The sequence below is a fragment of the Fusarium fujikuroi genome, chromosome FFUJ_chr07, assembly GCF_900079805.1.
Source record: "Fusarium fujikuroi IMI 58289 draft genome, chromosome FFUJ_chr07".
Taxonomy (NCBI): Eukaryota; Fungi; Ascomycota; class Sordariomycetes; order Hypocreales; family Nectriaceae; genus Fusarium; species Fusarium fujikuroi.
The window spans coordinates 2641078-2653044 of NC_036628.1; the positions used below are offsets into that span (position 1 = coordinate 2641078).

The window sequence follows — 11967 nt, forward strand, 5'->3', positions numbered from 1 at the left end:
GCATAATCAATCTGGTTATACTCAACTTTGATGCCGCTGGAAATAGTCCCTTTGAAGTCTCTTGGAAGAAGATTAAACCCTTGCAATCCCTCAGCAAGATGTATCAAGCAACATGTTGACGATGGCTGTGAGGCCGGCTTGTCAAAGTTGGAATATGCGCGGTTAGATAGAAACAGCCATCAGAACATCAGACAATTGATATCCGCAACTGTTTAATCGACGCAGCGTCCAGTAGGACCCGAGACTTTAGCTTCATAACCAAGACTAGATGTTCAAAGACCCTGATAAGGCCATCCTCAAATACCCTGAATCTGTCAAAGTATTGTATTCCTACGACGTAGGATCGCCATTTTGAAAATCTGAGCTGCCTCTCAAGGGCACGAGTAACTTGCGCTGTCATTTCCAGTAGAGACTCATCATAGAGCAAGTATCGTGATTTTTCCAAGGCCATGGCAACCTCAAAGGATCGAACTATCATTAAATATCTGATAGATATATTCTACAGTTGTACATAGTTCTATTTGTTGCAAGTTTCCGCGACGTGGCTTGAGATGAGTTGGCTAGCCACGCACACGCCTACACAAGGCTTTAGTAACCATCACACAGTCGAAAGGGTTTGCGACGTATTTTAGAGATACGCAATTCTTTTAGGGAGTATTTCTATGATATTTCTGTCTGGTCTGTTAGAGTTGGGCGCCGGAGAAAATCAGATATCAATACCAGTCACCATCATTCGTGCTCCCCGTGCTTTAAGAGTGGTCGATTTTGCCGTCCACGTCACCAGTAATTCCTAGTTAACTCAGCGTATTAAATACTCCGTTGTGGTGCCTTGGGAATTGGGATAAGTCGCCGCTCAAGAACTGCATTCTATGAAACTATCATAAACACTGACGGTGCCAGTACTCAGCTCGTAGACTTTGGCCAATCAATGCAATGTAACTCTTGACCCGATTTAATCAAGAACAGAATCTCTAAAGGATAGGCAGACACTTTGACAGCATGGTATGTTGTATATCTTGTTGGAAACAGATGATAGTGAGTGTTTGACACGTGGGCGTCATGCAACGTGGAATGATCGTATCAGGAAGAGTTCCAGTCCACTGGGTCGGTCTAGGCTTGCTGCAGAACGCCACCGGGACGTGAACCGCCCTCTAATGACATGAGGTATCTGAGCCTCCTATGCAACACCTGATGGCAGATATGGCAGGGGATGCAAGACATCGGACCCAGCGCCGATGAGATACGGAATGCCTCATGATAGTCGACGTTATCATACTTCAAAGTCTCGCCGAGTCGAAGTGATGATAAGGAAAGGATTGCCTTTTTATATCAAGAAAGTTGATAACACTTGCCTAAACACAGTCGAGTTATCCTGTTTATCAGATACTGAATCGAAGACGTTGGGTACCGTTATGAAATTGCCTCACGGCAGTAGACGCCAACTAACTGTCGCCGTTTTCCCCGATTCACCCCTCGCGGTGCCCTTCCTCATTCACGTCAAAAGTGGCTTATCGCCCAACTTACTGATACCATGCCTAGCTCGGCCCAGCTTCTCCTCACCATCGGCAGATAACCACGATAAGATCAAGATATGAGGCAGCGATTTCATCATCGGGAGCACATCCGTAGCGCCACGGAGAGACTAAACTCAACTGTTATCACACAGAATGCGCTCTAACCAATGGTTCCCAACCTCGCCACGAGTCTCGACTGATAGACGCTCGAAAGCTAGCTCGTTCTGGTCTAGTTGAAGCTGGGGTAGAATCCGGGGTAACTTTAAGCACCCAGTGGGTGTCGTAAATGCCTGATAGCGTTTGATAGTCTGTTTTTCTTTCATCCTCCTCCCTTGATGCTTGATATAGAGATAGCCCTCGCGGATACTTTCCCGTAGAATCCAATCACGATACGATCGTCATTCTCGTCAATTTCCCCAGACTTTTCGCCCCCCTAGCTCTATGAGACAGCTCCATCACGTCCGAGGAAAACAGTATAAAGACTTAAGATCGCCGCCGTGCAGAAAAGATGGATCCCAGCAAGCTCCCACTCCAGGGTCTCATCTCCAGACAACAGCTTACCTAAACTTGAATTCCTTTGTGGATATCCTTCATCATGCGTCGAGAAAGTATTCACGATGTCAATATTCCAGCTGGGACGACGGAAAAGTCCCGCGGCTCGATGACGAAAGACGATGGTCTTGACCTCGCAGCTTCACGAAGCATTGACGAAGTCCAGGCTATTGAAATGCAAGAGGGCAAGCATGGGCAATTCCATCGATCCTTTACACCACGACAAGTTCATGTAAGTCCAATAAACCAAATTCCCTCACAATACTAACATGAGCTTTTCAAGATCATTGCTCTAGGTTCCAATATCGGCTCGGGCGTCTTCATCGCTACTGGAAAAGCCCTCGCGACTGGCGGTCCAGGAAACATGGTGATTGCATATTTCATGGTGTGCACCTGTGTCTGGGCTGTTCTACAATCGTTGTCAGAAATGACTATCGCGTTCCCTGTTTCAGGAAACTATATCGACTATGCTGATCGTTGGGTTGATCCCGCTCTGGCTTTTGGAGCAGGTTTCGCCGAGTGGCTTGGTTGGTACCCCTGAACTTGATTTTAAGCCATGTGTTCTGACTGTTGATAGGTTGGACTGCTATCGTTTCTGCTGAGGCCGGTTTCTTCCACATCTTGGTAGGATATTGGTCTGGAGGCTCGTTTCCTTTGGCTGCATCACGTAAGTTTCACATATCTGCCCCAATTTGAATCTAACTAACGAGTCTTGTAGTCAGCATCTTCATGTTCGCCTGTCTCGTCATCTTTCTCCTCCCGAACACCGTATTCGCCTGGTTTGAATATGTAACATCGTTGATCAAGATTTTCCTCTTCTTGATTATCATTACTCTCTCCTTGGCTTTGGTTCTTGGAGCTGGTCCCAACGGTTATGTTCATCACGGAGAGACATGGACTGACCTACCAGCATTCCTGAACGGCTTCTCTGTAAGTTTTGAGATTCACCCCTTTGAATTTTCTCCTACTAACAACTTCGCAGGGATTCGCCAACTGTGCACTCCTCGCTACCTGGGCCGTCGGTGACCAAGTCTTCATCGGCATCATGGGCGGTGAAGCTGAGAGCCCACGCTTCTCCCTCGCTCACGCCACCAAGCTCGTCCCCTTCCGAGTCAACTTCATCTACATGCTCAGCGTCGTCTTCATCACGATTCTCGTTCCTTCCAACGACCCCCGCCTTCTCGGTGGAGGTGGTGTTGCTGCTTCACCCTTTGTCGTTGCTGTTACAGACTCTGGAATTCCCGGCATCTCGTCGCTCCTGAACGCTGGAATGATCTGCGGTGTCCTCGCCATCGCAGCTGAGTCAGTCTATCTCTCATCTCGAGTCCTGCGAACTATGGCCCACCAGGGTCTCATCTCTACCCGCCTCGCACATGTCGATGATAAGGGACGTCCCAGACTTGCTTTGATCATCACCTCTGTTGTTGCTGTTGTTCTCGGATACATTCAGCTTTCTGGTGAGTGTCCCCTCGCAGTCCAAGAATCACGACTAACATTGTTGCAGCTGGCGGTCTTACTGTCTTGAACTGGCTGATCTCCATTACAAGCGCCTCCTTCTTCACAAACTGGATCATCATCTCCTTCACTAACTACCGATTTCACTGTGCTCTGAAGGCCCAGAACGACAAACTCTTCTCAGAGACTTATGCCTGGAGATCCAGTGCTTGGCCCATTGCGCCAGCATGGTTGATGCTTATCTCCGTCATGTTGTTGGTCTGCTGTATCTATTCCGGAATCAAGCCTGTTGTAAGTTACCTCAACAATCCTCAAGCTATACGAGGATTTATCTAACGAATAAATCGTAGGGTGGCGCTGGCTTTTCTGCCTCCAACTTCTTCCAATACATGATTGGTGTTCTCGTCATCTTTGGTTTCACTGCCGGATACAAGGTTATCTTCCGAACTCCCTGGAGAGATCCTGCCACCGCAGACTGTCTCACCGGCCGACGACACTTGAGCGTCGAGGAGATCAAGCATCTCGACGAGTACTATGCTAAGCCCAAGTGGAGGCGCTTCCTCACTTATGTCCAACTGTGGTAACCGCCACGTCTTGAAAGTTGTATGACGGTGTCGGGGTTTTCGGGTCCGGACGTAATCTATAGACATCGGAAACTATTCACAGCATACTATCAAAGTTTTCTCGCACTGGCCTCACCTACATATAACCTCCGTCTTCAGCGATGTGCTCGTGATTCATGTATGAAAGAAGGAAACCATTCCACTATTAAAGCTACTGTGGGTAGTTCGAAAGAGCTACAGCTGTGACTTGACTCACGATTTTAGAAGCTTATTTCGTTCAGTGACTGACCAGAAATGAAGATGACGGAAAGATAATCTTCGATGTCAACTTTGCACTTCAGGGATATACGAGAACTGAACGTGCTGCCCAGCGATGCAAGAAGTCAAACGATGAATCCCAATTATACGGTTTGTATTAAAGTTGCCCTTTTCGATACTCATACATCGTCCACATCTTCAGCCATAGGATCCTCCGGCCACGGCCATGTTAAGCTATCGATATCCAGCGAATTAGCAATGTTCAACAGCTGTTCCGCACTAAGTTCATAGTTTAGCCCTAATCCAAAGTCATCATCCGGCTCGATACTAAACGGCTCGGCATAATCGGTGACAGAGCCTGTGCCACTGTCTATGTCATTCATAAAGCCCTGTCGAGGCGTGTTTGGACCCTGTGTCGCAACCACAGGTCTCGAGTCATTGCTGGCGAGGAAGCCTTTGAGTAAGTCTTCCAGCTGCTTCAGTTCAGCTGCAACCATGTTAGCTACGAGATTGCCTCTCGAGTTCATCTCGTCGAAGAGACCGTAGGCGCGTTGCGTCCAGGGAGTGTGGTCTGGTAGTAGCGATGAGTCAATCGCAGCGGCCATGAGCAGCGCAATTGTAGCGGTAAAAGCGGCGTCCTGATCGAATTTCAGGAATATTTCTATATGAGCATCAGTAACACGCCCAAATAAATGCTGGGGCCAGAGAACTTACCTAAGAGCCCTTGCTCAGAAAGACTGGAGAGGATCCTCAAAATCTGCTGAGCAGACTCGGTGCACATTTGGACTAGCCCTTTCACACTCTCTGATTGTAGCCAATGCATCAAAGCTACCTCCAAGTGACCAAGCCTGGAAAGCAGGAACGTGTATAGAAGTGGCCTTGTAGTGAGAATGATGCACTTGTTCCATTAGAAGCTGGCAGTCAGTTGGAGACGGACGAGCTTACTTGGTGTTGCATCAAATGGAGATGTGCTGATATCCGTGATATGCCAGCCATCCCCTCGCTTGCCTGAATCTCAAAGGACTTGTTCAATCGCTCTGTCACGGTAGCGATACTCTTGAGAACGGACTGAGTAGCACCGAGGTATCGACTGTCGAGCTTTCCTTCAAGGCCATAAACAGCTGCGATCGTTAGTAACCATGTCTCTGTAGCACAAGAATACGCACTCTGATTTATTTTTGCAAGAACCCTGCAGAAGTCAACATGTATATTCAGTGCCTCTAACTTTTGCGGCTGGCCTGGAAAGTCGGGGAAGCGTGCGCTTATCGTCTCGTCGGCTATACTCAACGGAAGTCCCAGAAGCGAAATCAGCTGGCGTTCGAGGATATAGAGTGTCCAGAACATGTGTCGGCTTCTCTGTACGTAAGCTGCGTCAAGAGAATCAGATTGCATCTCAGTGTGTATACCGTGTTCTAGACCATGACGAAGTGCGGAGCAGACCTGATGCCGTTAGTTACTGTCCATATGTAAAGAGCCAATTGCTTACCAGACGATATGCCTGTTGTATGTGATCCACAGATTGAAGATATAGAGCAGCGCAGCAAAGAACCTGCATCTCCTCTATTATATCACAATCAAAGAAGTTGAAGTCGGGCATGAGCTTCATGGCTTGTATGAAGAAGTCACCACCAGGAGGTCGTCTTGACTTGGTTGACTGAACCACGAAAGCCTTCCCAAAAGCCAGGACAAGAAGGTAGTGAACGAACCACAAAGGTTCTGCATGCGCATATTCAGAAGGGTTCTCATGGAACAGACGGAAGCGTTCCATGAAGATGTCCTCGTCGAATAGGCTGTAAAGCCAACCGCAGTGGAACTTGACCGAGTTGATGAGATATAAAGCAAAGTCTTTAGTTGGCAGCGCAGATGTGTCGGGAACATCCTGCGATGTAAACTTTCTAGCCCCGTCCCATTTCAGATCAAAGACCTTTCCCTCAGTGCCGGCGAAGTGCAAGTTGTGCATTGATAATGGACGGCCCTTGACACGTTCGTGTGTCATGGTCAAGACTCGCTTGTTGAAGGACCAATTTGATGATGTTCCCATGAAAACTGACGATAAGTCAATACTCAATTCGAGATACCGACTCTCTGGGCAAGTGAGTATGGACTTACGGATGTGCCCTGTGACGCTTGGAACAAAGTCATAAGTGTGGAAGGCTAAAGGATTCGTGAGGGGAGCTTTGCCTTCACCATTGAGCTGTGGTTGATCTTGTGCCTCAGCGGTTCCGTATGGTGATATTGACGCTGAAGTCTTGATTGCTTGTTCTGGGATCTCGTTGTTCTCGGTGGAAAGTGGTATACGACCGCCTGGTACTCTTAGTAGAAGGCCGATGGGAGACCAACAAAGACTTACTCAGATCGGTGCTCCTCGACCGGCCAGTCGTAGCTTCAAGGAGGGAGTGTTCTTCTGACTTGCTCTCCAAGGCCGCCAACCTCTCTTGGAGACGGTTGATATACCTGGAAGAGGTGTGTAAGTATGACTCCATCAACAGTTCTTGGCATCGACGTACCCTCTCGAAACGACAACTTTACGTGATTCATCATCGAATTGACACACTGACCCCCTCTTATCGCATTGCTGACATGGCTGCGATCCAGAACATCTAATCTTCTGATCTCGACATCTTACACAGCTGATAATCTCCCAAGTCAGTTGTTGAACCCATTTCGTCAAGATAAGAACATACGCTTTAGGAACACGCTTCCTTGCATTATTTGGTCTGGTAGCATTAGCTCTTGTAGACGATGACATCACCCTTGGGATTGAAACACAAAAGAGGCACAGAAATGGTTAATGGCAATGATATTGATGTATGAACAAAACAATGGCATCCTTGTGACTCTCCATACTTGACGGGTAGGTTTCCGCAGAGAGAGCGGGGTAGGGATTGATAGGAACTCAGAGCCGACAGGTAGGAATGGAAGTATTCTAGAACGTGTGGGTATTGCTAGACGATTGGTCTTGCGGAGTTGATCGTCTACTGTTCCTGATTGCGTTAGGTAAATCGTTGATGTTAATTCAAAGTCCGACTATTGCCTGTAATACAAAAATGGTCACGAAGCAGATCGATTCTATTGACATGGCGACCTGTGATTCAGGGCAGGGATTGAAGCTGGTCTCTAGTGTTACGAAAGCCGAATGATACAACGTTGCAAAAGGCATATGGTACCTCAGTGTTGCGAATTGATGTTTAAAATAGCCTATCATAAGTTTGTCATGGTAGAAGCACATTGACTCATACTGTCTTCAACCATAACGATACCCACGATGGACTCGTTACTCCCTTTGGCCTCACCTAAGACACCACTCAGCAAGAAATAATTATTTTAGACCACAAGACACGAAGTTACTAGGCATTCTCAGGTTCATTCCTGATTCTTCCGACGAGCTGCTTTGTGGATGGACCAGGCTAACGAGCGGCTGAAGGCTGAAGCTTATGGGCTAAGTTGGTGGCTTGCAGGCTGAGCTTTTGCATGTGCGACAAACAAGATCTTTACGGAAGAAAGAGCCCTTGCTATTTGTGCTTATTTTAAGCTCGATTGAAGTCTTGAGCGGTAGGTTGAACTTGTATAAGAGGGGAGCGATACCCGTGCATTGAGCCATCATACTCACCTCCATACACAACACCAACAAGCTCGACTTACACGGCCTAATAAGCAACCACCAATGTTCGGTTTTCATCTCAGCTACCAGTGGCTTCACTACACTCGACCTTCGGGATCTCCATCTCCAGTGCCCGAAGGCCTCGAGCGTCACTGGGTAAACACACCCCAAGGCCGAATCGAAGTCCTCTCCAACATCCCATCAATCGCCAACAAGTTCAATGGCCCTCCTATAGTCTTCTGCCACGGCGGCATGGGCTGCGCGTGGGTATGGACAGAATACATGCAATATCTAGCAGCACGCGGTGTCCAATGCTATGCAGTCTCACTGCGCGGCCACGGCGAATCATGGCATCCATCGTATTTTCGCATGGTTTTTGCAACGCCTCGAAGTGCCTTGACTTCTGATCTCGTTGCGGCTATAGAGTGGGTGCAGACGAAGGAAGAGAGTGAGGTTATGCTTGTTGGACATTCAAGCGGTGGTGGTTTGAGCCAAGGTGCTCTTAGCGATGGATTGGCTAATGTGAAAGCACTTGCTTTGCTGGGTGCAGTCCCAGGCTTTGGATCGTGAGTCAAGATAAATACCGACCTCGAAGCTCATGTCAGGATTCTAACACAATCACAGTATGGGCGTATATATGAATTGGTGGAAGATGGACCCATGGTTCACAATACGACTAATTTTCCATCTCTGGCACTCCAACTCACCTCTCTCACACCCAAAGCTCACTCAAAGAGCCTTCTTTGGCGACAAGTTCCCTCTCTCAGCCGTCATCCCGTTCCAACGCCATATGAACCGCTATGAGAGTTACTTGTGGCCTTTCAGCATGATGTATAGCTTCACGTCGCCATCAAACATATTGAGTCATATTCGCAATGACGGCGCGAGCGGCGAAAAGGTGCTCGTCATGGCAGGTACTCAAGATAAGCTCATGACAGGTCCCGTGACGGAGAAGACAGCGAGATTTTATCGTGAGGCTGGAAATGACAAGCGAGATGGTGTAAGATTGCAATTCGTTGAGGGAGCAGGGCATCATTTACAGAACGATGTTCAATGGGAAGATGGTGCAGAGAAGTTATTTGAGTTTTATAAGGGTATTGCATGAGGGTCTTGTTAAAAATGACCGTGGGTATTGATCATATTCGGTCGGTCAACCGTTTGTTATTCTGTTACTTTGAATCGGGACCCTTCCCGTAGAGCGCTCGCAACTCCATCATGATAATTAACATCATTCGATATTCTACGTCCCGAATCAGCGGAAACGCTTACCATACAAAAATATCGGTTCGATGTAATCGGTTCAATATCCCGAGAGATGACCGAATCATCGTCCACTCAATTCAAACCTCTCACTCCGGTAGCGGCCTCACATAACCCGAGCTAACCTGGACACGACAGTGAGAAAGCTCCGTTCGCTGTGCTGAAAGAAGCAAAAAACGGGGACGGAAGACAGGGGATTCCGGGGCTAGAGTCAGAACACTCAGCGCATTTCCCTAGGCGAAGTTCCCTCTTCTTCGTCTTCCCCTGAGGCAATTCGTATAACTCTGAATCAACAACCTCAAATCGCCTTTTTACAGCTTAAAAAACCCTTGGTTGCGTGACGTTTATATCTCGGTGCTTCATAGACCCGAAAAACCCGGCTTCTGTGCCCCGAATCGGAAGCCTACCGACGCTCCCTATCCTCTCGGCCTTCTTCCGTTGCAGCAGGCACATTTGCTTGCGGCACCGCAAAAAAAAGAGCACACCCGACCTTTCAGAAGGCCTCAGGCAGTCAACCTGGCGCCCCTTCAGCGGTTGTCGTCCGTGGCAGTGGGGGTAGGCGCATCAGCCAGTCGTAGCCTGTTAAGATCGGCACTTGCAATGGAGGGGAGAAAGGTGCCCCGCGCTCCGGAGCTGTCCGCCGAGAGCCCCTCTTCTTCTTCGGCGGGCTTCAAGACGTATTCGGCCGCTGGAACTGCATCTGCGTCGGCCGATAGGATCTCTCTCGTCTCAGGTCACTTGTCGTCTTCTTCTTATACCGCGGCTTCTCCTGCTCAAGCTTCAGTTCCTTCTCAAGCTCGTCGTCTTTCAACAACCACAACCACCATGTCTTCTCAACCTGAACACGCTACTCTCCTCATCCCCGGACCCATTGAGTTCGATGATGAGGTCCTCAAGTCCATGGGCCACTACAGGTACGATACAATGCGACTTGGATCACGTCCGCGTGATGTGACTGATAATATCTCGTTTGCTAATACTTGTCACACAGTGAAAGCCACGTCGGCCCCGGCTTCGTCAATACCTTCGGCGAGACCCTTACCCTGACCCGCAAGCTGTTCCAATCGACCGACCCCTCCGCCCAGCCCTACGTTATCTCCGGTTCCGGTACCCTGGGATGGGATATTGTTGCTGCCAACCTTGTCGAGGCCGGTGAGAACGCCCTCGTTCTCAGCACTGGATACTTTGGCGATGGCTTCGCCGACTGCCTGCACGCCTACGGTGCCAACGTCACCAAGCTCGACGGTGAAGTTGGCGGCCGACCTCAGCTCCCCGAGATTGAAAAGGCTCTTTCTGAGAAGAAGTACAAGATCCTCACAGTAACTCACGTCGACACATCGACTGGTGTCCTAAGTGAGCTCAAGAACCTTGCCGCTACTGTCCGCCGTGTCTCCCCCGAGACTCTTGTCATCGTCGATGGTGTTTGCAGTGTTGCCTGTGAGGAGATCGCTTTCGATGAGTGGGGTCTGGATGGTGTTGTTACTGCCAGTCAGAAGGCCATTGGTGTTCCCGCTGGTCTCTCCATCTCATTCTTCAGCGGCCGAGCTGTCGCCGCCGCTCTTGAGAACCGCAAGACTCCTATTCCCGCTTACTTCGCCTCCCTGAAAAACTGGACGCCCATCATGAAGAACTACGAGGCCAAGAAGCCCTCTTACTTCGCTACTCCTTCTCCTCAGCTCATCCACGCCCTCCACACTGGCCTTACTCAGATCTTCACCAAGCCCCTATCCGAGCGATTCCAGGGCCACATCGAGGTTTCTAACAAGGTCAAGAAGGCTGTTACCGACCTTGGTCTGAAGGTCGTTGCTACGAAGCCTGAGGACCAAGCTCACGCCATGACTGCTATTTACCTTCCCGATGGCATTGGCGCTGCTGATGTTCTGCCCAAGTTGGCCGCCAAGGGTGTCGTCTTTGCTGGTGGTATTCACAAGGCTATTGCTCCTAAGTATATCCGATTCGGCCATATGGGAGTCAGTGCTGTAAGTGTATCTGAATTTGTTTACCCCAGATAACCTGCTAACATAGTTTTGATAGCTTGACCCCAGCCGAAACCACATCGAGAAGGCTCTCAGCGCTCTTAAGGATAGCTTGTTCGAGGTTGGCTACAAGGCTTAAAAGAGAATGGACGAATATCAACATCGCTTGAAGATGGCCAGACGACGGCACATTGCCAGCTCCTGGCCGTTTATGCAAAAAAAAAGTTAATAATGAAACTATGGCTGGCCATGTATGGATATTTGGATACAAATGGAGCCAACTATAGAGGGTTGGCCAGTATTGTCTTTTGTCGATAGAGCGAGCCTTGAAAAAATATGATACATTGATAACCGACGTGTTTAGCCATGGTTCGTTGAGTTTTGCGAGCTATCATTTTATGCCTGGTGATGTTGTCTGCTGTCATGAAGGGTGCGATATCTCTCTCGTTTATGCAGAACATCAACGCTACATACACTTCATGACAGCTTAAATATGAACATGCTTGACGAGACAGTCCTGGATATGTTTGGTTCGTGGTCATTATCATCAAGCCATGTCAGATTACGATCGTGATTCGGGTAGCCGCATGCGGTAATTTCAGCTCGCAGCTTTTGTACAAGATTGACAAACACGCGCTGTTGTCAAACCCAGAGCGAATCATGAGATCGATCGATTAATTATGCGCCGGGAGGCTGGGGAGTTTCGGTAAGTTCAAGTACCGCTACAAAGATCCCAGCGTCATGGGTCCGACAATCCGTTAGCTGGGTTCGCTTTTGGTATGAGAAAT

General features: G+C 48.7%; 4 protein-coding genes; 3 read left to right on the forward strand and 1 right to left on the reverse strand.

The window, feature by feature from the left end:
- Nucleotides 1-2109: 2109 nt before the first annotated feature.
- On the forward strand, nucleotides 2110-4105 carry FFUJ_08308 (related to amino acid transport protein GAP1; the record flags this gene model as incomplete). XM_023581007.1 has 7 exons in its annotated part: nucleotides 2110-2298; nucleotides 2350-2593; nucleotides 2644-2733; nucleotides 2785-2996; nucleotides 3049-3523; nucleotides 3571-3812; nucleotides 3872-4105. The coding sequence occupies 7 exons, from the start codon at nucleotides 2110-2112 to the stop codon at nucleotides 4103-4105; spliced, it is 1686 nt and encodes a 561-aa protein (XP_023433681.1).
- Nucleotides 4106-4521: 416 nt separating this feature from the next.
- On the reverse strand, nucleotides 4522-7091 carry FFUJ_08307 (related to positive activator of transcription; the record flags this gene model as incomplete). XM_023581008.1 has 9 exons in its annotated part: nucleotides 4522-5003; nucleotides 5057-5240; nucleotides 5288-5463; nucleotides 5509-5782; nucleotides 5829-6388; nucleotides 6452-6646; nucleotides 6693-6796; nucleotides 6850-6972; nucleotides 7027-7091. The coding sequence occupies 9 exons, from the start codon at nucleotides 7089-7091 to the stop codon at nucleotides 4522-4524; spliced, it is 2163 nt and encodes a 720-aa protein (XP_023433682.1).
- Nucleotides 7092-8006: 915 nt separating this feature from the next.
- Nucleotides 8007-9048, forward strand: FFUJ_08306 (uncharacterized protein; the record flags this gene model as incomplete). XM_023581009.1 has 2 exons in its annotated part: nucleotides 8007-8509; nucleotides 8568-9048. 2 exons carry the CDS (start codon nucleotides 8007-8009, stop codon nucleotides 9046-9048), a joined length of 984 nt encoding a protein of 327 aa, XP_023433683.1.
- A 755-nt stretch (nucleotides 9049-9803) lies between these two features.
- Nucleotides 9804-11318, forward strand: FFUJ_08305 (related to several transaminases; the record flags this gene model as incomplete). XM_023581010.1 has 3 exons in its annotated part: nucleotides 9804-10117; nucleotides 10195-11182; nucleotides 11238-11318. 3 exons carry the CDS (start codon nucleotides 9804-9806, stop codon nucleotides 11316-11318), a joined length of 1383 nt encoding a protein of 460 aa, XP_023433684.1.
- Between the last annotated feature and the right edge of the window lie 649 nt (nucleotides 11319-11967).